At 46.6% G+C, this 27,886-nt stretch overlaps 2 protein-coding genes across 5 annotated transcripts in view; both read right to left on the minus strand.

The window, feature by feature from the left end:
* Positions 1 to 8,104, minus strand: part of Bcl2l11 (BCL2 like 11) — a 37,393-nt gene extending 29,289 nt beyond the window's left edge. Inside the window, exons 1-3 of one of the 4 annotated variants that reach the window (XM_028756253.1) lie at positions 7,884 to 8,092; positions 5,355 to 5,491; positions 5,097 to 5,186 (exon numbers count right to left, since the gene is read on the minus strand). In XM_028756253.1, coding sequence (XP_028612086.1) covers positions 5,097 to 5,186; positions 5,355 to 5,478 — 214 coding nt within the window. In that variant the 5' untranslated portion in view covers positions 5,479 to 5,491; positions 7,884 to 8,092. Of the gene's footprint in view, positions 1 to 5,096; positions 5,492 to 6,293; positions 6,345 to 7,883 lie in introns of those variants that run through there. The other 3 variants (XM_028756247.1, XM_028756258.1, XM_028756248.1) reach the window with 3 other exon arrangements.
* Positions 8,105 to 10,225: 2,121 nt separating this feature from the next.
* Positions 10,226 to 27,886, minus strand: part of Acoxl (acyl-CoA oxidase like) — a 279,060-nt gene continuing 261,399 nt past the window's right edge. The window contains 1 exon segment of the mRNA XM_028755859.1: positions 10,226 to 11,185. Within this exon segment, the coding sequence (XP_028611692.1) occupies positions 10,997 to 11,185 (189 nt within the window). The 3' untranslated portion in view covers positions 10,226 to 10,996.

The following is a 27,886-nucleotide window of genomic DNA, read 5'->3' on the forward strand; positions in this document are numbered from 1 at the left end:
TCTCTCTCTCTCTCTCTCTCTCTCTCTCTCTCTCTCTCTCTCTCTCTGCCTCTGTGTGTGTGTGTACACAGCACTAACTGTAAGTAGATGAATACCTTCCACTAGCACCCTGCACACAAACTAAAACCAACCAATGCCTCTCCAGTCCATCTCTTCTTAGAACCCAATCACACACAACTATCAGACTTGGGACTCTCTTTAATAAATACCCCAAGGGACATTATCCATTTTGAAATTAGACCCAGTTATCCAAACATACAGGAAGCAACAGAGAACAGCCTGAGGCTATGCCACTAGTCACAAAGGGCAAATGAGAATAATGACAGACAGTATAATTATTAAAAGAGGATTGTAGCTAAATCTCTTAATCTCTTTCTTTTTTTCCTTCTTTTTTTTTTTGAGATAAGGTTTCTATGTGTACAGCTCTGGCTGTCCAAGTACTCTCTCTGTAGACCAGGATGGCCTCACACTCAGAGATCTACCTGCCTCTTCCTCCTGGGATTAGAGGTGTGTACTATCACTCTCGGCTGCTAAGTCTCTAATGTTATTCTATATAGACAATAGCAAAACGCAAACAAGAGAGGTGATTTCTAAAATCCTGAATTCTCTGTGGCCAAAGTCAAGCAAGGTAACCTTAGCCTAAATTGATGTTCCATAGCCACTAAATGGTCTGTATTAAATGTGGGGTCTTCTGGGTGTGCTAACTGACTTTAGAGACACCACAACTTTTTCTCTCCCAGTGATGACACCCTGGGGATGCTGCTGTTCAGCCAAGCAGCTTTCCAGACACTGAATCTATCTTGATCTTAGAGTCTCAATTTCTGGAGTTGTGAGCCACACCACTGAGCCACACGCAGCCTGGAATTGTCATAGCATCCTAAACAGTGTAAGAAAAATCGTAAAAGACAAACAAGACCTAGGTGAAAGATAAAGACCTGTTTCCCCAAGGAAAGGCCAGCTCCATAGCCAGGCCCTCCTCCTTTAACATAAGAGAGCCCTTACACTGTATGCAAAGAAATGGAAAATGGAAAGGAAGAAAGGGGTGGGCTTCTGGGCTTTCAGCACGAGACCCTGGGGCAGTTACCTAGTCTTCTCATTGCCTTCACAGAGCCCAGGCAGGTTGCTCCAGAAATCTCTACCTGGGAAGCCCCAACAGGAAGAGAGAGAATTCACCAAAAACTGTTTGTTTTTACAAAGGGGCTCAGGGAAAGGATGACTGAACACAGAAGCTGACTGTAGCAAAGGGAGCCCACAGTTTAAAGGCATGGACAATGTAGAGATATCCAGTCACCCCACCTTCACAATCCCCTTCCCAACCAGGGAAGAGTGTGCTCTGATATCACCAGGAGATACTCTGGGCTGAGTGTCAAGTCTCTGGCAGAAGCATAGTGGCACATGTCTGTAATCTCAGCATCTGGGAGATGGAGTTGGGAGGACCAGAAGATCAAGCACATCTTTGGCTACACAAGTTCAAAGTCATCCTGGGCTACATGAGGCCCTGTTTCAAAAAATTTCAAAACTTAATACTACTTTTTCATAGTTTCTTCTGGGGGGAATATTTCTCAACTCATTCAGGCCTTTATGTAGAAAGCAAACAGCATTACAAACACCTTTCAAGGTGTAAAAATAATAAAAATACTCAATTCAATCCAGCATTGTACACAATTACGTTTTACTCACGTAGAATTTAACCTGGGCATATAAGAGCATTTAACAGTGTTTAAACACTGTACTACACCACACCAACAGGCTAAAAGAATCATGGTACAAACACTTCATTAAAACCTAACTCTGAAAATTCTCAAAACTTAGAAGTTTGGTTAAAATTTCCTAATCTTTATTAACAAGCATCCCCAAATACCTATAGCTAATCTAGTTAATGACTTTACTCTTTAGACAGAAAGCTGACGATCCTTGAGACTACCTTTATCACTTCTATCCAACAAGATTACAACCCTCTGGTCAGTGCAATAAGACAAATAAAAGAAATGAGCCACCCGCTATGTGCAGATGACCTGAGTGTCTAGGGAGATGGCCCAAGAATTTACTTCATTCACTCATGTAAATATGTATGCATGTTTTTGTGTCTATAATAGGGGCACATACTCGGAGGTCAGGGGACACCCCCCTGCCACCACAGATACACTGGGAGTAGATATGTGCTTTATGTGGGATCTGAGCTCCATTCCCAACACTGTAAGAACAAAACACAACTCCATGGACAGGCTCACAGACAGAGCTCCACAGGTTCCAACGTCTTCTGTTAGCTACACACTGGCATCCACAGGAAGGTCTCAATCTAAAGCAGGGGCAAAACTGCATAGGACACTGAGGGGGTGTAAAGATGATGCAATTCTGCTATGCTAGTCCAAAGTTGAAGACATTCACAAACACCTCAGAGTCCTTACTGACAACCAATACTCATCTGCTTTGCATTTCCAAGTCACACTGACGATGCTTCAGATTGAGAATGTGTGCAAAGATCAATTGGTGTGAAAAACATATGTAGCATAAAGATGCTAGAAAAGGCAGCCAGTGGGTGTAGGGAAGGTTTTGTATTAAGATAATCAGCTGTTCACTAAGAAATGGTTTGGCAAGTCAATACTCCTAGCATATATGGAGGCTAATATCGAGTAAAATGAGAGTTTCACTACACTGACTTCCAAACAGTAAACAAAATGTTCTTGCAAGATGTTTTCAAAACAATGGGATATGGAGGAAACTGTGCCCACATCTCTAATACAGTATCTGCTTGCCATGTATCTCCAATGAGACCTTCCTTTCTCATTACAGTAAAGAGACAAGGACCTGGGGTTTAGCTCTGTAGAAGAATTTGCATTAATGGAGAAAGCTTTAGGTTCAATCTCAATACATCAGTGGAGAGGGGGACATGGCTTTTCAGACACACTCTGTCTCTTACCACAACTCGCCAGGGGAGAAGAGGAGCCCTTGGTTAAGCTGGACCTCTGTGTAACCAGGGGTTCATACCAATCATAAAGGCGCCTTTGTGAAAAATGTATTTTGCAATAACTTATCAAAAGCAGCATTGAGGATCTTAGTGGTTGAGTAAAAAATATTAAACAAGTCCAAAAGATAAAGAGATCACTTCTTAGCTGAGCCCAAGTAGTCTACGGGCAGAAGTAAGATTGCTAGGGTGTTCAGAAAAGCACCAGTGGTAGACAGCAACTCTGAGTGTATCTAATTTAATAACCTCACATCTGGCTAAGTCCTCTTACCCTGTCAGTAATTTCTGCCCCATCCCATCCCAACACACCCTCTCCCCAAACAAATCTCTCAAGAACTTATTGTTAAAAACCTACTTTGGTGTATTAACGTTACACAAACCCCAGTCACTTGCTGTTTAAACTCATGCATTAATCTTTAAGCTAACATCATCCCCATCTACTGGAATGTAGTTAACACTTCACAGCTATGACCATTAACCCTGCCTAAGAATTTAGACCGTGATCTTTGAAAGCTCTGCATCAGTCATCTCAAATCCTGGTGAATTACAATGCAATTAGCTTCCTAAATAGTACAGGACCCAAAGCAAAACAATTGTGACTATTTTCACATTAGAAAATGCCCTAACTCATCCACTACTCCCAGTTAACAGGAAAGGAGAACATATTTCCCCAGATTATCCCACCACCTGCAGAGACCATTACCTAGGCCGACAGTATTTAGACTCTAATAGCTTCCAGAGGGTTCTTAAAATGCACGGGTTTTTAAGCACTTATACCAGGGAGCTTTGTTAACTCAGTACATGCTGTAGATGTATGCATACACTGGGTGTGTTTCATGGTAGAACGGTAGCAAGCTCCTGTTCAGAAGCACTTCTATAAGCAATAGCTAAAGTAGTAGTACACACAAGACTAATAGCTCCTTTCAGTTAGGAGGGCGCAACAGTCCCCAGAATGGTTCATACAGGAAATGTTCTTAAGTGACACCATGAGCAAGTCCCAACTGTCATCTACAAGTCTGACTAGCCAGACACATACCAAACATGATTGTGGATGAAAAGGATCAAAATACACACTTTTTTTTTTTTTTGGTGGAGAAGCAGCGTGCAGAGTCCTCCCTTCCTGGGGGTGTCCCAAGGCACAAGCCAAGAGGTCTTAAGAGTCAAATCAAGTCTACAGACGTCTCGATCTGCCTTTCCACAGACTCTAAAGGATCTAAAGCACTTGTTAACGTTTAAAGATTGGGATATTAGACTTTAAAATCTGCTTGCCTGGTTATGATGTGACATAGAAACCCTTGTATTCTAAGAACTCATGTTCCCCTGGACATAGTCAGGGGCAACTTCAATGCTGATGGGGTAAAAACTCTCCAAAATGTCCCATCAGCTGTTTCCTCATCAGTTGTACTAGGCATCACCATAGATATTTTCTGTTGCTCTTGGTTAAGATTCTCCGATTGATCTGGGAAGTATTAAAGGGAGAAGTCGGGGAAGTGGTTGAGTTTGATCAAATGTAATTTTATGCACGAAATCTGAAAACTAAGAATATAGTTTCTAGAAGATTCTACAACTGACTTTAGCCCTTGAAATAAAAATCTACAATCTAATCTCATCCATCCAAACTAAATCTAATCCCTTGAAGCAAAAATGAGCTTAAAGGTGAACTGTGGCATAAATTCATCTTTGGGGTTCTATGCTGGTTCTGCTGATACACACTTCATCTTTGCAGAGGCCGTCTTCAGAAATGATCAAGTTGTCCATCACTTCCTTTACATGCCTAGTGGTTATTAAACTATTTTACATATCTGACCAGATTCCTTCCCTACACAATGACATTAACATCTAAGCTTAGTGGTTAAAACTAACTGTACCATGGTTATAAACTTTAGCTAGAAGGCTACAGATTCAAACTTTGCAGCTCAGTAAGTTGATGTTTGTACATCCATAAATTCACGATACAAACATTACAAGTTACATTTTTTGTTGTTGTTGAGCTCTCCATCCATCTTGTTTCCATCAAAATATAGAATGAGTCACTTGACCAACTCTGTGAGACTTTAAATGCTCCCCACAGCCTTGAAACCGATATCCAAACAAGCACACACGAACTGCCTCTTACCCAGCTATGGCTTACCCATTGCACTGAGATAATGGTTGAAGGCCTGGCAAGGAGGACTTGGGGTTTGTGTTGACTTGTCACAACTCATGGGTGCCGGGCTCCTGTCTGTGTCAAAAGAGAAATACCCACTGGAGGACCGGGACAGCAGAGAAGATCTTCTCACAAAGATGAAAAGTGGGGATCTGGTAGCAAAAGGGCCAGGGCTGGCCGGTGGGGCCAGCGGGCCCTGAGGGCTGCCGTGGGGGCAGCGGTCCCCTTCGCCGTCGGGATTACCTTGCGGTTCTGTCTGTAGGGAGGTAGGGGCCCCAGGCCTGAGCTGGGGAGGCCTCTCAGCAGGCTGCAATTGTCCACCTTCTCTGTCACACTCAGAACTTACATCAGAAGGTTGCTTGGCCATTTGGTCTTTTTTTCTGCAAGGAAACAGGAGGGGGAGGGAAACAACAAAACGATTATCTTCAGCAAAATTTTAAAATCATTTCATCCACTCGCTAAGAATTCTAGAGTCAACCTCAGATTCTATGTTATGTTGTTTACTTTTCTATCTTCCAAGTAAGACCAAAAGGGCACCCAAAATAATGAAGGTGTGTTTATTTTGACGCAGGGTGAAACTAAATCAGACTACCAAACAAAACAAAGTATCAACTCCATAGCTTGTGGAGTCAGTCGGTGCGCTCCCGCACATACACAAGCACAGAAGTTTTAGGAGAAGCAGTTCGTGGGAAGTCTACATTTCGTGCTTTTCCTTCAAGACAAACTTGAATCAAGTCTGAAAATCCCAGCGGGCTCTCATTTCCCGGGCTCAGATGCGGCGCTGGAGCACAGGAGCGGGCGCAGATGCAGAGATTGCAGGCGGCTGGCCGCCTTCCCTGCTCTGGCCCCATTGTTTGCCGAAAATGCTGAGGGCAGCAAGTCTGGAGAAGGTTTGGCAGCGGCCGTCAGTCGTAGTAAGTGCGTCACAATAGAGTTTGTAACTCCGAGCGCAGCTCCGCCCGGGTCGGGCGCCCTCGGCCACAAGGTCCCTCCTGCTGCCTGCCCTGCGCGCCACCCCAAACACTAAACCACTTCTCTCGGGTGCAACCTTGCCGGAATTTGCACACTTCGGGGACCTTCCGAGACATCCCTTTGAAAGTTCCACACCTAACTGCGCGCTCTTGGCAATACTCAGCGCAAGGCTGACTCTTTCCCTCCCCGGGCCACCACGCCGAGACTCACGTCCGCCCCTTCCCTTCGGAGCGCGGCGTGCTGCGCCGATCGTACGACCCTTGCACGTCGCCACCGAGGAGGCAAGGGAAACAAAGCCGGGTCCTGGGCTCCAGGGCCCCGAGCCTGCCCCTCCGCCCTCCGCCAAGCTCCGCCGGGGAGCCCAAGGTTTCGCGCGCCGCGCCTGTGGCCCGCGCTGCACCGGCCGCCGCCGGGATCATCCTCCACCTCCTCCCGCTCCGCCCCTCGCGCGCAGCTCCCGCCGCCGCGCGGGCACCGCCAGCCCTGCGCCCCTGGCGCCGGCTGCTAGTGCTCCCCATTGGCCCGCGCGCAGTCGCTCCTCTTCGTAACCAATGGGCAGAGGCGGCGGGGGCGGCGCCTACGGGTCAGGCAGCCGAAGGCAAGGCGATTGTTGACAAACTCACCGCCCAGCGCCGCTCAGACTGAGCCGGCCGCCGCTGCTCCGGCTGGAACTTAGGGGGCCGGGCTGCTTCGCTTTGCGCCGCGCCGCGCCGCGCCCCGCCCCTGAGCCAGGCCCGGACGACGCGCGCCTTGCGGGAATTCCCGCCGCCAGGGCAGCGAGACATTAGAGACAAAGCGAGACCCGCACCTCTCGAAGATCCGCGGGGTCACGATCACACTCCGGGCCACTTCGGGCAAAGGCCCTAAGGGCCTCCGCAGTCCCGAGCCGAACTTCTCAGCAACTTCACCTGCTGTGCCCCAATGTGCTACCGACACGCACCAAATATGAACGACCATCTCGGTTCTCGGACATGCACATCTAGACCTCCAACCCCACTATTCAGTTAGCCTTTCACAAGCAGTGCCTGCCCCGGGGGCAAAAGGCTCGCGAGCTCAGGGGTCTGCCAGCCTATGAGACTGGGTCCCGGTGCGATCGGGTTAGATGGAGTAGACAGGGTCGTCAGCTGGCTGGAGCTCGGAACACGCGTAGCCTAAGTGGTCCGAGGGGGCTTACGGGGTCTCTTGTCTCCTGTAGATACGGTGCTCCTCAATATCCACAGGACGCTCGCAAAAAGAACCGGGCCGCCAGGGACATCCGGAAAGGCGAAATTGGCCACTGTGGCCAGACTGGCTTGAATGAGTACAAGCAAAGACTGGGCGCGTGTGATTTTAATACTCAAATCTCCGCAAGGAACCCGCGCCAGCGAATAGTTAAATCTACCCGCCCGCCGCTACCGCGCGGCTACTTCTCCCGGGCCGCCTGGGTCGCGGCGACGCTTCCCGGTTGGACGCACTACCGGCACCAAGAAGCGGGACCTCGGCTCCAAGCCGAGACCACGCGCCCTCCTGGCCCGCGAGAGATGCCTCAGCGGCACCTTGTGAGGCATCGGGGCCCAACCCAGTCTTCGGCTAAGTGCCTCCAGCTTCTGTACCCACGACCCTTCCCCAGAAGTGCCTTGGCACGCAGGCACCTCGACCCGATTCCCAGCGTTCGTCTCCTGCAGCCGCGCGCCACGCGGGACAAACCAGCGCCTCCACCCGCACGTGCGACACCAGAGACAGATGAAGCCGCAGAGGTGGCTGCGGCGCCTGTCTTCTATCTATCCCCAGCCTGCCCCCCGGGAATCGCGAAGTGTTTACCTTGCGTTTCTCAGTCCGAGAATCAGAGTCAGACATTGGGTGGACGAGGGCCAGGGGAAGGGCGCCGAGGCGGTGGCGGCGGGAGCAGCGGAGGTGGTGTGAATCCAAGTGGAACACAGCTCGCGGAGCGGCTGCAGGAATCCGGTGACGGCGACGACGACGACGACGGCGGCAAGGACCGCAGAGCTCCAACCAGCTGGTGACCCAGTGCCTGCGGGGAGCGAAGTGAAAGCAGTCTGCCCCAGCGACTCAGCTCCTACTGAGCCCCCGCTCCTGCGCCCAATCACCGCGGGCTCCGCCCCCGCTCAGTCCGGCCCCCGGCAAGCCGGAAGGTAAGCCCCACCCCCACGGCCCCCAGGCCGCTGGCGCGTGCAGGCTGCGACAGGTAGTGGGGAGGGTGGCCCCGCCGGCTGTCCTGCAGTTTGCGTGCGCCGCCCACCCCGGCGTGTTTACCCTAGTGTCTTGGCCTGCGGGCAGCTGCATGCACGCCCATCCTCCACTCAGAATGTACCCGCCCCTCCCGTCCGCCCGAGGCGGCCACCTCGCAGAGCGGAACTTAGGGGGCGCTCGGGGCACGCTGCTCTGTGTCCAGCCTGGCCGCGGGCGCCTGTTGGAAACCTCAGGAGGAGCCCCTGCGCCCTTGCTTTGCGGAGCTTCTCAGCCCGAAACCATGGGGACTAGATTGGTGCAAGGATGGGCAGTGGCCTTTGACTGTCCTTTCCTAGAATTCCTGGCCTCCGGGGTGGGGGGAACCGAGATCAGCAAGATGCTCACCCCTCCTCGGCTGCGCCTCAAGCGGGACTCTTCATCGCCGCTGCCTTCCCTTCTGCCTTCTGTCCTCATTTAGGTTCTCCCTGGTTCTCTCTCTGTGTGTGTTGTTGTTGTTGTGTTTTATACGTTTGTTTTCCCAGTGCCCAGTTACTTAAGAGGCAGAGATGGTGGTGAGAAGGACAAAGTTGAGAGACGAGGGTAGCTTCGGGGAGCGATGGGCGTGCAGGACAAGCAAATAAAATAGGGGAATGAGAAAGTTAACGGGAAAAGAATAATTAGAAGGAAAAGGAGGGGGGCTACCAAGGAAAGACGGTTGTGCCCTGTGCTGTATTGGGAACCTCAGAATTTATTGGGCTCACAGTGTACCGCCAGGAGCTGTCTATCCATCGGCCCGCTGAAGCTGGCGACCGCGGAGCAGCGGAGTTCGGGGCGAGCTGGGAAAGCCATAAGGGGGTCGAAAAATCCCCTGATCCTCCTGAGGCCTTCGTGACCCCAACGGAAGTCTCGAAGTCAATGGTGCCATGTACATCCCCACCCCCAACCCCTTCTCTCACCGCAGCGGCCGAGAGAAGCTGATCTGGACATGGAACTTCCCGCACCCCACACGTGAGGATTAAGGAAACTGGATTTAAGGGCTACCCAACCTGCATCCAGGCTGGCACCAAGAAGGACGTAGCCTTTTCATGTAGAACAAGTGTCGCGGCCTGCCGACCCAACGTTGGGCCATCTTGGTCATTTTGGTGTTTATAAGCGGATCTAACGTCACCGTGACACAGCACAGCCCCAGGCCAAAGTCTTGGTTCTCAGGTGAATCCTGAGCGAGATCAAAGAAGCCATTTGTTCCCAGGAAAGCTGGAGGGCTCAAGGCAAAAAGCTTTGCCCCTGCTGGAGGTGAGGGGTAATCGCTACAAGATCGCACAGGGCAGGAATGAAGATGCAGCCAAGTACACTGCCGATCCAGGTCTGTCCTGACCAAGGTTGTGAACAAGTACTGTGCCTTGGCCGCTCTGCATCCCATGAAGCCCAACCTGCTGCTGCTACTCTGGGAGTCCAAAGCCAGTAACAAGTCTGCCTGCTCTGCGCCCTCAGCGGGGAGCAAGGCGCCTCAGACTAGACTAGAAAAGAACCATACGGGCGGGGGTTGGGGGGGGGGGAGATGGGGGTTGGGGAAGCGCCGGTGTTTCTTTGTAGGAGCGGGCTGCTCTGGAGTCTTCCGATTTTGCAACCCTGGACACGCTAAAAGAAAATATACAGGCACTGGGGAAAGCAACGGGCTGGGCTATGTGCTCTTATTTAGAGCTTAATTAGGAAGCCGGCCTGGAGGCGGAGGCTCTTGCATCACCAGGGAACAAGGCAGTCAGGGGCGTTTCCAGCAAGTGCCTCAAGTCAGGTAGCCGCGGGCCTTTGGGCCCATGCAGCTTTCTCCGGCTGTGCCGGGAGAACTTCTGGGATCGGATTTGACGGCAGAGAAGAGCAGCGTGGGAAGGGCCAGTGGGTCACCCGTGCCTTCCCGAGGCTGCCAACGGATGTGGAGGGAGGGAAGCGAGACGACGGCTAGAGACGAGAACGAAACTGGGCAACACAAATGAGAAATTCATTTCCGACTGTGTAATCTCTCCAAATTCCAAAACCACTTTATTCCAACTATTCCCCAGGCCCTCCATCCCTACCTCTCCAAGCCTCAGGAGCACCTTTCTATCGCTTAATTTATTAAACTTCGCACATCTACGCTTTTCTGAAGGGTGGGTAACAGTTTAGCGCAGAGGACCCGTTGTCGCGCATGGTCCTGCAGTCCAGGGATCGCCTACCTGGTAAGACTAGGACGACTCTAGGCTCAAGCTCTCCTCTTTCGCCAGCGCATTTCCTCGCAGAGCTGGAGCAAGTCTGATTCACTAATCATCCCTTGTTGAACTTTTGCCCGAGCTTGGAGCGGGTGGAGCTTTCCTCCACCCCTTTTGCCTAAGGGTGTTTGATTTTTATGTTTTGATTTTTTTTTTCACCCAGCGCCAGAGTTTTTCGAAGTCTCTGGGAATCTGAGTCACCGCTGACAGTAGAGATCTTTGGTGGCACCGTGCGGTGGGCGAGATGATTGTCTAGGGATCCTGGACCAAGCCTGGGAGAAGTCAAGGCAAGGGGCCAGGCGAGGTTACAAGATCCGGATAAGCCACTGTGCTACTGGGGCATCCATCTAGGGCTCCCTCTCCCGGACAACTTGTCCTGCTCCTTGCCAGCCTCAGCTGGACTAAAATCCCTAAGGTGGCTGCCCTGCACCTGACACTTTGGCCTCTGCTCCAGCTCTGGCCAAATACTTGGAAGATGGGAAACTACATTTCTCGCTTGGCTCACAGCTTGGTCAGTCGAGAGCGCTCCTTATCCCGCACCAGCGGCTGCGTGGGCGTCCTGTAGAAGGCCTCTGCAGCCCCAGGGTTGGGGGATTCTGCTATCGGTGCACGGATGATGGTGTGTGGAATGTTGAAGGCAGAGATCACCTTCAGGGCGTCATCCTTCACAGACTCGCACAAATTCACCAACTGCAAAACATGACACAGAGGGACAGGTCATATGTGGGCGCGCCCTCAGAAGTGCAGAAAATTTGTGTTCCCCACAACATAGGAAGTTATTGTTTCTAAACAAGCTGTGTCTTCTTTAAAATTCTCTAAGTCTCTGAACTCCCTGTCGGGCTGAAACCTAGGTCCTCCCCCTACCTTCCCGTTAACAGATTGAGGGTAGCGGCTCTTTGCTCAGATATCTTGATAACTAGAAACCTAGGTTTGAGAACGAACGCGATCTTCTCTCCTTCCTTTCTTCCTTCCCGCCCTTCCTCTCCACCACTGGAGTGCCACCCTCTGGCGCACAGAGGCAACTGACAAGAACTTCTGAAGTTCTGCTTCATCTCACCAGAAGGGTGCCAACAGAGCCTGGAAGGCAGTAAGCAGGGTCCCAGAGACTGCAGTGACCACCAAACAAACCAAGGCTCGGTTAGTCGCTTTCAGGCCTCTGCAACTGCGCAAAATCAACGAGTGGTCGGCCCACTCTGCTAGACAATGTAGGCACATCAGGACAGACTTCCCAGAAGGGAGGGAAGTTGCAGACCAGGGCTGTGTTTCTATTTCATTTTCTATGATTTAGACACCAGCACCTTCCTACCCACCCACTCACCCCTATAAGGAAGCCAAAATAAAGGATTATTTTTCTAGATCTGAACAAGGACAGAGGCCTCCTGTTTTCCTTTCCCCTAAGCAACTTCATACTGTCCTCCGACATTTGAAGTCTTCATTAGGCTATACATGTCTTCTTTGACTGACTGAATAACAACAACCTCCAGGCTTCATAGTCTCTTTTTGTGGCTTTAAAAACCACTTTTATGGACCCCACTTTGTCCTTCTGTGCTATCCATATTTTAAAAAGAACTCTCCCCCCACCCTGTATCAGTCATCCCCAAAACATTTCAGGTGTTCAGAAACAATGGGGACTCCCCAAAAGAAAGAAGAAGAGAAGGCAGAAGTGTGGAGGGGAGGGCAATTCAAGGCCCTCTTCCTTCAAAGTGCACCCTATTTCCCAATGATTTCTAATGAAAAGTTTCGTTCTCCACACACTGTGGTTAGGTATCATCAAATAAGTACTGAAATGACTTTGATCACATTTGCAAGATGTGACAAGACAGACTGTCACTAACCAGGATTTCCAAGTCTGTAATTAATACTCTTGACAAATCCCCAACTAATCTGTCAACTCTTGATGTCTCTTACCACACATTTCAAAACCACGAGATGGTATACCCAGCCCCTGAACTTGCTGCGTGTACTCATGTAATTATTCAAGATAATGTTCCCTTTGGGTTTCATTAAGGCAGATAGGCCAACTCTTGTCATGTAGCCGCCAATGGGGGAAACTCACTTTGAAAGAAGGCTTGTGAAGGAACACTATGGGTTTGGTTTGTCTAGAGTGAAATATAGATTTAAAGGTTAGGTGTAGAAGTCACAGAAAGTGATTTCTATTTGCTATGAGAAAGAGTTGGGGGGGGGAGGAAAGGCCGAATGCTGGTGAAGAATGGTATTTCCATGCTCATCATTCTCAGGAGTGAGACCCCCCCACACACACACACAGGTATTGGAAAAGAGGATTGAACTGGCTAGGAAAACCAAACATTGACTACCAAGATAGTTTCTAAACCTCAGGTTCTGGAGTAGTCTAAAGCACTCTCTAGCTTTCCCATCCTTACTTCAACAGAACCCAGAATATGTAGCTAGAAGGGCAGACCGGGGCTCCCACACTGCACATGGAGCTGGAAGGGCAGACAGGGGCTCCCACACTGCACACCCATCCATCTTTTCCTATTAAGAGAATAACCTTTAGCCTCCTTTTACTTCTAGTATGCAAACTGTCCTGTGTCAGAGACCACACTGGACTTGAAAAGCTTACATGTACACCACACACTGCAGACAATCATGGCCTCTTCCATCAGGAAGCTACTCCAAAGTTTCAGGGGCTCTAAAAAAATTCAGTTTGAGTAGGGAGCTGGAGATCTAGCTCAGTGGTTAAGCACACTTGCTACTCTTGCAGAGGACCTGGGATCGGTTACTGACACCCGCATGGTGACTGACAGGTGTCTCTCTAACTCTTGTTCCAGGGGATCAAGTTCCCTCTTCTAGCCCCTCTGGGCACCAGAAACAACTACGGTGAACATACATACTTGTAAGCATACACTCATATACATAAAGCAAAAATAAGTCTTAAAAATACAATCTGCTTAATAAAAACAATATACTTGGATGGGGCCTGCATATATGGCTCAGTGGTTGCCAGCCCTTGGTGTTCCTTCAGAGAACCCAAATTTGGTTCACAACTACCTGTAACACCAGTTCTCAGGGATCTGTCACCCTCTTCTGGCCTCTGCAGGCATATGTATGTATGTATGTATGTATGTATGTATGTATGTATGTATGTATGTGGTGCACATGCAGCCTAGCAGACACACACACACATGGATATATAAGATAAGAAATACAAACCAGAAAGCAAGCAGAAACATGGGGCACAGGAGGCCCCAAGTGTGGATATATGACTCTGTAACCTGGGGGAGAGGTTCCTGTCCTGTTTGGCTCCTTACGCCCACCTGCTTGCATATTTTCTTTCGTCTCTCCTGTTTGACTCTCCCAGCACTGCCATATCCAGCCAGTTAGGAAAAGGAGATGGCCTAGAAGCAGCAGTCTCTAAGCTCCCCACCCCCTAAGCTTTCTTATTTCCATTCAGCAAGGCCCTGACCATATAGGAATTTTCAGGGTGTGGTACCCAGCCACTGCTTGCTCTCTGTACATAGGTTTTCCTGCTTCTGTGTGTCTTGCCTGTTTCCAGCTCCAGATACTTTTGGGGAAATGAAAGCTGAAACACAAGGGGAAATGAATGGCTAGTCAAATGAGCTTCTCCTTTTCTTCTTGGACCCTGTGCTAGGTTCTTTATTTCCATCCCATGTATTTGAGAGGACACGTGGCTCATTTAGCAAGTAGAAGGTGAATTCCACAGGCTGGGCCTTGAAGAGGCTCTGAAGACCCTGCTCTTGTTCTCCTGTGACCCTGATACCACTTGCTGTCCCATATCACCTGCTGGAGGATGGAAATCTATTGAAGAAGAGCTAAGGAGCCTTGGCCAACAGCCAGCACCCACTGCCAATGCAGCACGGGGCCACCCTGCCTCCCCCCACCTCAGTACTGCTGTGCCCACTTGACAGTAACTCCAGCAATGATCACACATAAGATAACACAAAGAACTTCAACCTCACAGAACTGAAATTAATTACTATTCATGGTTATGCCCAGAAATGTAAAGCAAATAAACTTGCTATATCAATTGTACCCATTTTTGAAAGGAACCCAATGGAGTTGATATCCATCTCTAAAGGACTGTGTGGTATTGACTAATTTCCTGTCCATTATTTTCAGTCAACTTGATTTCTAATGAACCTGGATATCAGGAAAGAAATCAAAAACGAAGAGGAAATGGGGCTGGAGATGGCTCAGCAGATAAGAGTGCTTGCTGTTCTTGCAGAGGACCTGGGTTCAGTTCTCAGCACCCACATGTGGTCACAACCGGCTGTAACTTCAACTTCATGGGATCCATGTGTGCGTATGTCCACAGACACAGAGACATAAATGAAAAAGAAAATGAATCATTTTAAAAAGCAAGGGAATCTTCAAGGCTAGAGAGATGGCGCAGTAGTTGAAGTGCTTGCCACACACAAGAGGACCCACACCTATGCTAGTAAATAAGAGGCATCAGATAAACAGGTACAGTCTGCAGCGGCCATGCCAGCCAGCTCTGGGAAGTGGAGGTGGGGATTCCTGGAGAGAGAGAGAGAGAGAGAGAGAGGGAGAGAGAGAGAGAGAGAGAGAGAGAGGTGGGGATGTAGAGCTACAGAGGAAAACATTTGATACGGATACTGGCCCCCACACGTTCCACACTTACATCGAGGCAAATACATACAAAGGAGAAGGAATCTTCAAATTAATGAGAAAATGTTTAATTTAACAATGTTATGGGGACAAAATTCAAGCTATTAGTGAAATGAAGTTTCTGTGTTACTTTTGTTTTATTTTTGATACCAGGTCACATTATGTAGCCCTGGCTAGCCTGGAACTCACTAGATAGACCAGGATGTTCTCAAACCAAGAAATATCTGCCAATCTCTGCCTCTCAAGTGCTGAGATTAAAGGTGTGTACTACCATGTCTGGCTTCTGTGTTATTTGTGGCTATCAGTTGATATCTTTGTTCCTCCTGTGACATATAAACTGGTCTTCTCACTAAACACCCAGAGGTCTTGTTCTGACTCAGTCCCTACCTACTTGTCTCCCCTGAAGATTGTATCCTGACTAATTCTGATTGCCAACTTGATTGGATTAAAAAATATTGGGCTGGGTCATGGTGGTGCACATCTTTGATCTCAGCACCTGGGCAGCAGGGACAAGGGGGAATCTCTGTGAGTTTGAGGCCAGTCTGGTTTATAGATCGAGTTCCAGGACAGCCAGGGCTACACAGAGAAAACCTGTCTCCAAAACAAAACAAAAAAAGCAAACAAATAAAAAAGAGATAATTCTTGATATTAATCTCTGGCCTCTACATGCATGTCCATACACATGAATGAGCACACACATATGTGCTCATACAAATATAAACACACACACACACTAATAAAAAATGGTGATGTTGTTACTGCTGCTGCTGGTGGTGGTGGTGGTGGTGGTGATGATGATGGTGATGATGATTTATGACCCACAGGCTTGAACCCAGGATCTCATGTTTGCCCAGCCCTTCTATGATTATTATCACAGATTCTCTAGATTCTCTAGTTAGCAATAAATATGTCTTTATGCGCTGGCATTTCCTTTATTGAGAATGCTAAATCACCATTACCTAAAACAAGAGTGCTGACACAGAGGCATCGATTTAACCACTTAATAAAAGTGTCTGACATCGATTCAAACTGCTGCTGATTCATAAGAGGAAAAGCTTCTACAGAAGTCAAGTGCGCACGCCTTTCCCTTCAGAATACAGGAAACCATATGAAAGGATCAGCAATGGAATTAAAGTAACCACAGGGCTGCGCTTGGTAGCATTTCTAACAGACAAAGGCATTTACACAAAACGAGAAAGAATATTCAATTAGGTGGTTATCACAGAGATGCAGCACACCACTTTCACACCTTTTAATACCAAAGAATATGGTATCTGAATCAACTGATGGTTTAGTCTGATAAGCACATAACTGAGAGGGAGTGATTTTCAGTCACAAAAATTTCTTCAAGGACAGAAACCTCACAAATGCACGAAACACAGCACTAAATACAGCCATCCCTTTGGTGTCTCCAAGGGAGTGCTTCTGAGACTGGGATACCTTCTTACAGAGAGAGCTATGGGTGCTTAAATCCCTTAACTGCAGTGCAGTGATATTTGCGGCCACTTCAGATCATCTCTGTGCTTCCCACCCCCACCAGACTAATATTCCACACGATGGAAGTGCTGGAGCAGCACCTCTTACTGTGCTCCAGGTTTCCCAGTTCTCACTCTTTTGGCTCACATTTCTGTCCCTCTGCCTTCTAGACTGTAGCTCACCCCGTGTTTGAAGCATCAGGAGCTTTGGTTTATCTCCAAGGGCCTCATTTCTCTACGAAGCTCCGTCATCATTTTCAGCACAGCCCTGCTTCATAGTACAGCTTTGCTTTGTCTGGATTCTTTATCTTCTTCACGTGGGAGCAAAGTTCTTTCCACTCCTTTCGCATCCTAACTAGAATTACAAGTTGCTATTAAAAGCACTTGTGTCCATGATTACAAGTTGCTATTAAAAGCACTTGTGTCCATGATGCTAAAAAGTTCAGGACACATACCTTCTTGGGAATAATAGTAAATCCATACTCTAAAGTCAAACACTTAGGGAGGGTCCAGTAGGATGTGGACTTAGTAGGCTTAAGTGTACAAGCCAATGTACAAGAATAATTGTGTCTGCACTACATCTGAAACATGTAATCAGAATATGTACAATTAAAATATGCCGTCTGGTAGCTTTAGGAGCATACAAGTTAAGGCTTAACCTACTGAAGTATGCTCAAGAATTCTACTGCTAATCAAAACGATCTGCTGGAGAGAAATGGCTGGATGGAGTGACACGCCGTGTTCACAGACACAGTGTTAGAGCATCACTGGAGAGAAATGGCTGGATGGAGTGACACGCCGTGTTCACAGACACAGTGTTAGAGCATCAGCTCTTTCCAAACCGAGATTAAAGTCAGCATAAATGTGAGCTAGAAATATATGAGCAATTCTAAAATGTATAGAGAAATTTTTAAAAATTAAGATAGACAAAATAATTTTAAAAAGGAATACAATACACAGATTTGTATTATCCAATATAAGATTGATTATAACCATCAAGACAAAATTAGTAACAATAACAGACAAGTCAATGAGTGGAGTAAAATATGAGATCCCCAATGGCCTCATAATCATAAGTTCAGTCAATTCCCCCCAGAGAAGGCAAAATACGTGAATGGAAAAAGGCAAGTTTATTAACACGTCATGATTAGATACTTGGCTAATTTTATGACAGTTAGCCCACTTCTACCTCATCCTGTGCTCAGAAATTAATTTGAGTTAGGAAGTAAACACCGTTGTAAAAGCAACTGCCATTTGCTTTCCAGGACAGCCTAAGGGCATATCTCTACAGCCTTCAGTTAGGCAAAAAGTTTTCAGAAAAGGCACAATGGCACTAGTAAAAAATTAAAAACTGATGGCTTATATCCCACCAAACTTAAAGCCTGATGCTTATCAAAAGATATTAAGAAAATGATTAGGCCACAGAATGGGAAAATTAAAAGTTCGCGTATGTATAGTGTCTAGCAAATTCCTACTGCATAGCATTATGCAGTTTTTAATAGAGGACAAAATCATATATTTCACAAAAATATTAGGACATATCAATGAGCAATAAGCACTTGAAGGATTCTCAACATCATCAGACAGACACCCGAGAGATGAATACTAACACAGTGAGATAGCATACCTCTTAGTACCCATGCCTGCCTGCTGCCTCTTTGGGACAATGGGACTCTCTGTACTCAGTGACTGTGCCTGAGGTCACCTGGAGGTGAAGGCCAGTTGCTGGAGGCCATGACACAGCAGAGTCTTAGAGCAAAGAGCTTTGGAGAGGGAGAAGAGACAGACAGTGAGAGGCCAGAGAAATCTACATAAAGAAATACTAGTTGGGGAGAATACAGAGGAATGGACTCTAACACATCACAGACATACACTGCACAGAGGGAGCCAGACTGTCTGCTCCCCCAAGTTCTGCAGCAGGGGAACTGAGTTGCACACACAGTAGGAACTGCAGGAGACAGGGAAGGCAGGGATAGAACTCTGGCTCCCAGAAACTTCTCCCGGAATGGATACTTTCTCCAACTTGATTAATGTCTGTTATATAGTCTGCCTTCTGGCAAAACTCATCAAAGTATATCAAAACTTACACATTTCAGTATATGCAAAATAAGCCCCACTTTTCTATGTTAATTTTTAATGAAAAGGTTTTAGTTAGAAGAAAAACAAAGACAAAGGAAAATTTAGGGAAAGCAGTACGTGACTGCAAACTTTAAACTTTAATTTTTGTTAAAGATAACAGAAAATAGCATTTACCATCACTATACAAAGGGTGCATTTTGACTCCTAGAAAGTAGGACGAACGTGATAAGATAGTTTTACATTTACGTTGTGTGTGTGTGTGTGTGTGTGTGTGGGTGTGTGTGTGTGTGTGTGTAAGTCATGCATGTGGACGGCAGAGAACAATTTTTGGTAGTTTAGTAGTCTGTTTTCTCCTTCCATCATGTGGACCCCAGGAACTAAACTCAGGTCGTCAAGTACCTTGACCAACTGAGCCTGCTCGCTGGTCTAATAATACAATTTTTTAAAATGAAAAATGCAGTGCATTTTGTTTTCTTCATTTTACCATAAAAGGACAGCCCTTCCCAGAGGGATCGCCCCTGTTTGGAAGAGAGGCTCTAGATTACATGCAGGGCAATACATTCACAAGGTCAAAGAGTGGAGCAAGTGTAGGGATGGTTCTGATGCTAAGGTCCTGTTCCCCAACTGCTACTTGATCTATCAATAAAGATAGAATGGGCCAATTACTGGGTAGAAGAAATGGGCGGGACTTCTGAGTCCCCACAGGCAAGCTAGCAGACTTAAAGGGAGGAAAGCGTTTTTTACTATGCTTTGGAGGGACAAAAGGTGACCAGCCATGGGAGATCTCAGGAGAAGCAGCCACAGGCTGCCTCTCCAGGTGGGAGGATGGGGTGTTGAGCTGGGGCTAAAGATAACTGAGCGACTAAAGTTGAGGACAGATTTAGGGTGCTGAGCTAAGAGTATTGGGGAGAGCATGCTAGCCATAGAGATTAATAATGCCCAGCAATTGAGCCAATAAGGCAAGCTGAAATTGAACAACTGTGTGTATTTGTTTTTCATCCATGGATCTGATATTCTCTGGGCAGGGGCTGGTGGCATGGTCCATTCCTGGAGCTTAGGCGGGATAGCAAAAGCTACATGCAACAAGGAAGACTCTTTAACATGAGGCCAAGGGACAAGAAATAGCTCAGATCAAATGGGACTCACAGAGTCAACTGATCTAGGGCCTGAGAAATTCAGAAAGTTCTCTAGAAAGGACTCTGACTGGGGTACAGCCATGGCTTTGTGGAAGCATGCTGCTCTAGCTCGCCTGAGGCTCAGGCTCAGCACACTTGGGTAAACCCCATCCTATCTGACCACACTTTTCTTTGCATAAAAGTCACTATCAATTCTCATTCTGAGAAGACAGAGTCCCTATTCCCTTAACCACAGTGGACACCCTAGATACTTTAATAATACAAAGCTGAGAGGACTTGAAAGGATAAAGAGAGAAACAGATCTCTAGGGCCTGTGGGTTCCTGGGTGATTGGGATGGTATCTCTGGTTGCCAATTTGACTACATCAGAAATGAACTACAATCCAGAAATGGAGGGCACACCTGTGATCCAGATCTTGAGGTTGGAAGACACATGCTTTTGACCTAGATCTTGACACGGGATGACATGTGCTTTCGATCTAGATCTCGAGGCATAGTGGCCATGAAAATCTTAGGCCCAGCCAAGGTAGTACTAGTCTTTAATCCCAAGAGACAGAAGCAAGCAGATCTCTGAGTACAAGGCCAGCCTGGGACAGAGCAAGTTCCAAATCCAGTACATACCTTTAAACTGAGACACACCTCTGCTGGAGGCCTACATAGGACAATGGAAGAAGGAAGGCTCATTCTTCTTTGCCTGCTTGCACTTACTTGCCAGCACATATGTTGGAACATACTTCTTTAGGATTCCAGCACATACAGAAGCCCAGCTGAAACAACCAGCTTCACGGGACTGAGCAACTACTAGATTCTTGGACTTCCCACTCACAGCTGCCCATTGTTGGGTTAGTTGGAAGTCATTACAATAAATCCCCTTAATATATAGAGACATTCTGTAAGTTCTGTGACTCTATGGAACCCTGACTAATACAGTGATCATGGTAATTTCCTTAATTTTCTTTCTGACTGACAGATCCCCAGTGTAGAGATACCCCAACAAATGTATGCTGTCTCTCGCCAAAGCAAAGTGTAAGGGCAGTTTCACTACACAGAGTTTTGCTATATGGTTGTTCTAGTTCATCCAAGCCACACAGAGAAAGCTGTATCTACACTCCCAATAGCTCAATAGGCCACGCAGATAGGCTCCTATCCCAACAGGTTATAGCAAGATCCTCATGGGGATTTGTGGTTTCTACCTTCTGGCAGTGGAGAGCCCCTTTCCTCTCCCACACAGGGTCAGAGAAGGCCTGGTGAGAATTTAGCATTAACATGAAAGTGACCAGGCCACATGGGGAAAGTGATGAGATCTTCCTGTCTCTCCCTACCAGAGGAATTGGTGAAGCCAAGTTGAACCACCTACACTCTAGAGTTTCCTTTCTGTTGCTGGGTTTGAACATTCTAACTAAAACAACCAAGGGTAGGAAATGGCTTATTATAACACTTTCATGTCTGGGAGGAACCAAAGCTTGAAGTAGCAACTGTGGAGGAACACTGTTGCCTGCTGGCTTGCTGGCTCACTGATGCTTAGCTAGCTTTCTAATACAACCCAGGAAACAGTACTACCCACAGTGGTATGGACCCTTCTGCGTCACTTAACAATCAAGATAGTTCCCCGTGCCAACCTAATCTGAGCTATCCCTCAGCTGAGATCATCTTCTCAGATGACCCTAGACCAGCAGTTCTTAACCTGTGGGTTGTAACCTCTTTGGGGTTCTGAGTGGCTTTTTCACAGAGATCAATCACCCAAGACCATTCAAAAACACAGATATTTACAATACGATTCATAATAGTAGCAAAATTAAAGTTATGAAGTAGCAACAAAATAATTTTATGGTTGGGGAGTCCCTTTAACATGAAAAATTTTATTAAAGGGTTGCAGCCTTAGGAAGGCTGAGAAACTCTGCTCCAGACTGTTGAGTTGATAGTTAAAAGCTAACTAGAACATCTATCAACAGAGATGGAGTAGAGAACTCCGAATGTTTCTCTCTATTACATGGTGATAAGGTGAGATACCCCTCCCGTTCCCCCACAGTGCTGAGGAAGCCAGCTGAAGATGCCTAAGCAGACCTAGATCGTTTTGTGACATAAAGTCTCAAACATTCAAGTTTCATTCAAAAGTAATCATACCCAGAGCCAGGAAAACGGCAGGCTAAAAGATGACGAACAGTGAGCCCAGTGCAGAGATGACACAGATAAGAGCACTAATGTGTGGAGACTTAAGTAGCCTCGTAAAAATGCTCCAATGTCTGGTTATGAGCAGGCTTGCACACAAGGACCAGTATCTGCATACTGCCCAGGGTGGTGAAAATAGAAAACTGCGGCACAGCCAAATGCTGTGCTCACATGCTGTGCTCAGAAAACAAGAACGCCTGGATCACATGACTGCAGGCGTGTAAAGATGTCATGTCCGATCTAGCAAGGAAGGGTGACCAGTCCTTTAAAATATCAACATGTATCCACCGTATGACCTAGCAAGAGTTCCTGGACATTTACTCTGTAGAAATTCTAATTTATATACACAAAAAAATCTTGTACACTAACATTTTAAAACCAAGTAGCTTTAGCTTTTATTTTTAAAAGTGGTTTTAACTGTTAAAAACTAGACTGGTTTTTCACACTGTTGTATACCCATGGTGTGAGATACTACTCGGTAATTATAAATCAGGCTCTTGATACATGAAACGGCATAGATGTCTCTCCAGAAAATGATGCAGGAGGGTAAAGCTGATTCTGAAGCATGTATGTTATGTGACCCATGGATACAAAGATAATTATGCAAATGAAGAACAGATTGGTGCAAGTGGGCTGGGATTAAAGAGAGGGAGTAAAGGAAGACAGTACAGCCACAGAGGAGCCAGGAGAGGGTTCCTGTGGTGATGAAGCACACCACACCCTCCCTTTGTCGAGGTAACTGTATCCCAACCTGCACCAGATGCTCTAAAGCTTTGCAATGTATTTCCAAACAGGGGGACTAGGTAAAGAATTGTGAAACTGTTGTACATTATTCTTGACAGGTACATGCAAACGTGTAATTCTCCCCAAACAAAACGTTTAATTCAGAAAGAAAACCAATGAAATCATAGCATAAATTTCAAGTTAGATTCTAACAAGAGAATTTTATATTAGGCCCCAAAGCCTCCTCCTCTAATTTTTATGCCTTTTGGTTGGCATATAATGTGCACAAAGAGATCTAAGCTCAGCAGCTTGCTAAATTATGCCAGAATGAACACACTTATTTATCACATGGGTTAAGAAATAGAAATCTGCCTCCCAAAAGACTTTAAAAAATAATCCTGTGCTCACACCTGACATTCTTATTACACTGGCTCAGCGGTAACTCATTAGCTTAACAGAACGGGTGCCTGTGGCTATGGTGTGAGCCTATAGCTCCATGTGAGCAACTAGCTGCCCAGGAACAGAGGATGGAAAAACCCCAGCTTCCCACAGATGTACCAGCTCCCACAGGTCAAACTCGTCCCTTTTCTGTCACCCTCACATGCTAACCTCATCTGCTTACTAAGTCCCAAGAATTTTGAGTCTCCCAGAGAAGGAAAAACTTTAAGCTCCACCCAGCAATGCTTTTTGTTTTTTTTTTAAAAAAATGAAAGAGCAGGTGGGGACAGGGGAAGGCACAGGGATGTGGCCGTAGCTAGTGCTGGAGAGATGGTTTAGTGGTTAAGAGAATTTACTTCTTTTGCAGAGGACCTGGGTTTGGTTCTCAGCACCCACATCTGGCAGCTAACAACTGCCTGTAACTCCAGTTTAGGAGGATCTAACACCCTCTACTGGCCTCCTCAGGTATAGCATGAACATGGAGCACATAAGCCCATGTAGGCACGTATATATACATGTACATAAAAATAAATGAATAAATATTAAAACTAATAATTGAAGGGAATAGACAATTACCTTCAGGAAATGAAAGGTAACCAAAAGGAGATTTGCTTTTATAAGTGTTAACTTATGTCAAGATGGATACACTGAGGATTATTTGTTTGTGTTTCAGGTGAAATCCATTACATTTTACAGGAATCATAGTAAGATCATTGTCCATAACTGTGACTGGGGTCCAGTGGGAACCATCTCCTGAAAAGTCTTCTTGGTACAGCTCAATTACTCTTAGGTACAAATCCCAACCATAAGAAATTTGTGAATCCTGAGTTGAGGGTGTGAAACCTCAGAGAGAAGAGAGTCCCACTTACCCAGTATGTGAGACTTCTCCCCGAGGGGCCCAGGCTGATGGCCTTGGAAGAACTCAGAGGCTGGATATCTGCAAAATAACTCTCCTCATCTGCTGCTCTTGAGTGAAGGCAATAGAGCAATCCTGGTTCATTTCCCAAATACACAAAGCTCTACTGTGGGCATGATGTCTGATCAGGTGGCTGCCAGGTGAAAATCAGGACGGGTGGTTGGGTATGACCTCATGATCTTCTGCTACTGGTTAAACCTAAGAAGCCAAACCCCGTGTGTATTTTCCTAACCTCAACTCAACGACTCCAATTTATCAGTTAAAGCTAGAGGTTCATATCACCGATGCGCACAGGGGTCAGGAGGGGAAAGGAGAAGGAGACATCCCAGCCCTTAGCAGGGGACTGCAGCACTAGCTGGGAGTCTTCCCAGCTCCCCGTTTTAAGGTTTTTGGTCCTAGGAACAGATGGTTGGCTAGGACAGATACTCTAGCTGTTCCCTTTTATTCTCTGGAGGGGCGCTAGCAGTCCTGCAGAAGAGGCAGTGGGTTCAGCCCCATTCTGGTTACCCTTTCAATTTCAACAGGATTTTAAGCCTTTCTAGTTACATGTCCAGTGAGACATTCCAAAACAACACCACTACCTACTCCTTAACCTTGGTCCCAGGCAGGACCTGTGTCCCTTTTCCCTAGCAGACTAGCTCTCATCACCTTTCCCCTTTGGCAGGGATGGTACAGCAGGGTTTCTATACCTTAGCACTTTCCAGAAGCCACCCTAGATAGGCTTAAACTGGTGGGAAGCAGGGATCTTTTCTTACAGGTCTGACAAGGAAACTGAGTGTAGGCAGTAGCTGAAGCTTTAGGGCCAAGGAGCCCTACCACAGTTTCCTACTCCTGTAGATATTTTTAACACCCATGGCTTGAAACCTCAGCTCATGCTGCACTGATCTTGCCATCTGAACTTCTGCTGAGCAGCCTTGGGCAAATACAAACAGTGATGGGAAATCTACGTGTTCTTCAGGAGGAGCATCCACGGAGCATAGAAAACTGCCAAGGAAGCCTCATCAGAAGATGAAATCTCCATGAACCCTTTCTGAGCTTCATGACTTTGAATGTGGAGCACATATTCTTCTAGAAGCTAAAGTGGAGGCGAAGGGTTCATATCCCATCTTTCCCACTTACAGATCTCCCCCTAATTTTTTTCTGTTGCTTTTTCTTCTCCGAATCTTTTAGCATTTGCATTTATAGTCTATGCTTAGTTCAAAATGAACGAGTAACTTGAGTGAATACAAGCACCAAATACAAATAAATAAAAACCCTGTAAGGTACAAATGTAGTAAATGAGTATCACTCATCTCCTGAATTCGAACAGAGATCCAGAGATCCTTGCTGAAGGGATGCTTCCGCACATTCTTACTCTAAGCCATATTTAAGGATGAAGCCATGTGCCAGTGGTACTGGGAACTACAGAAGGACCCATCAATCATTAGCCTCGAATGTTTCTCCTCTTCAGCAATTCGACTCTCTGATTGACTAAACTGAAACTAAACGAAAGGGTCATTCTATTAGGAGCAGGCAAAGCCAAGAGCCCAGGTCACATCCAATGAGCAGACTCCCAGAAGCTCTCATCCACCCTAGTAGGGAAATGAATCATTTCTTCCTGCAGGGCAGACCAAGACTGCTGGGTCTGCTCTCTGCTTTGTCTTACAAGGGAAGCAAAGCAAAACATGGGCTCTGTCTGACACATCTGTGGGTGCATCAAAGAAAACATTCTAAGAGTCATGGGAGAAGAACTCGAGTGGGCTTAGCTCCAGTAGAGATGTGTTCTAACTCAAAATAGAACAGCTAAGTGGAGTAGTGCAATGTGCTTGAATGTGGGGGTAGGGGTGTCAAAATTTTTTGGACAGAGTCCTGGCTGGTATTTCTCTTCTTATTTTATGAATGAGTTTTTGGTGTTTGAACACTGGGATTCTCTCTTTTGATTTCCTATGGCCTCTGAGAGGTAGAAGGTTAGCCCTCTTACTGGGGTTGGGCTTCCCAAATGTCCCTTGATTCCTGGCAAATCCGTTATTATCTGTGAGTCGTTGACATCTATGTTTCCAAGTTCAGCAGGAAGCAGAACCTAATTCAACATTTTGCTAGGTATTATCTCCACCATACTGAAGATGGTCCTCTTTTGATCTGCAGCCCATAGCTAGGTTGTTGTTCACTTAACACACACCAACTGGAACGCTTCCTTCGGTGTTGATTTTGCTATTTGAGAGCAATATTACACTCTTCTGTATGGTGAAATCTGTCAGGTTTCTACTCTGCATACTTTATTTATTTTATTTTCAATTAAATGTATGTTGATTGTCTGTGTGGAGTATGTACACCTCGAGAGCACTGCCCTAAGTGGCCAGAAGAGGGCGTCAGTTTCCTCTGGAGCTGGAGTTACAGACCATCATGAGCCTCCTCACATGGGAACATGGTTTTCATGGCTGAGCCATCTCTCCAGCCCCAGTTATTTTTACCTTTTTTCCCCAGTCCTATCCATTTCCCAAGATTTAGTGCTCCTTTTCTCAGCAAGTGTTTAGGAGCCAAGAATGGACACTAGGCGTGTTTGCTGATGCTTGCTGGTCCCATTTCCTAGCAAGCACATTAATAGAGAGGCCTGGAGGTGGGATGCAGCTCTCTCTAACTTTGGCTGGTTCCTGTTTCACTCTGAGCCCGGTTCCTCATCAGAGAGGGAGGAAAAACAAAAACCATCCACAGGGCTGGGGGATTGTGTGGAATGATATCAGATAGCCTGTCTATCCCTGAAAGTAGCTTTTGTTGTTGTTGATGATGCTGCTGTTGTAGTTGTTGCTGTGGTTGTTGTTGCTGTTATTATTGATGTTGTTTTCTCACATCTACTTTTCTGCCAAATATTATCAAAATATTTGGGAAACATCTTCAAAGCATCAGTGATTTGACAAAACAAATAAAAGCAATTTTAAGAAAAATTGGAGAAATAAGAAAGAAAATTACATTTTCCCTGAAGCCATGTATCATTTCCAGCAGACCTGAACTTTCTCTTTGATAGAGGGGACAGTGGCTGAGGAGAGAGCTAGAGGGGATGACAGCAAAACAGCAGAGACAGCATTAGGTAGAAACCTTAACAGGAGACCTTGTCACAACAAGCTGGGTGCTCGGGAACTGGCAGGTGAAGCAATTCCTCCCGAGCTGTACGGATCTTTTGAAGAAATCTCAAGCAGGGCATTCAGTTTAGGGCTGGCCTCATCCTGAATGTCTCTTCAGAGTACCTTGTAAGGTGAAGTAATTCCAATTGACTTTATGTAAATCATACAGATCATTACTCAAAAGCACCAAGCAGCACACACAGAAGATAACGCAGCTGACACAGGAGGAAAAGGAAATAAAAGTTTGAAAACATAAGAACCTGTAATTGTTACCTGAAGGTAATAAAATCTTTGGGGAAATAAAGGACAATGCTAAATATATTTTGGGAATAGAAACTAAAAAGTGCCTCCAGGGAAGATGACAAAGAAAGCAGGGACCTGTTCAGTTAAAAAGTCTAACAGCTAGAATAAAACCTGGGGAAGGAGGAGTGGGATGGAGAAGGGGGAGGGAGATGGAGGGGAAGGAGGAGGGGGAGGGGTTAGCCCTAAGGAGAATCACACCTGAGGAGCCAGGGAACTTGAAATACTGGAGGGAACACCTAGGCCACTTTCAGGGACACAGAGAATCCCTGTCTGTCTCATATAGATTTATCAGAACCCTCCTGCTGTTCATCTTCTATTGACAAAGGACCTCAAATCTATTTGAAAAAAAGCTAATAATTTCCTAGATGACTAGAGGTTCCTGTAAATGGGTATGGTGGAAATTGGAGGTGATGGAGGGGGAGGTGATGGAGGGGGAGGTGATGGAGG

Source organism: Grammomys surdaster, unplaced genomic scaffold (assembly GCF_004785775.1).
Source record: "Grammomys surdaster isolate TR1022 unplaced genomic scaffold, NIH_TR_1.0 129, whole genome shotgun sequence".
Lineage (NCBI taxonomy): Eukaryota > Metazoa > Chordata > Mammalia > Rodentia > Muridae > Grammomys > Grammomys surdaster.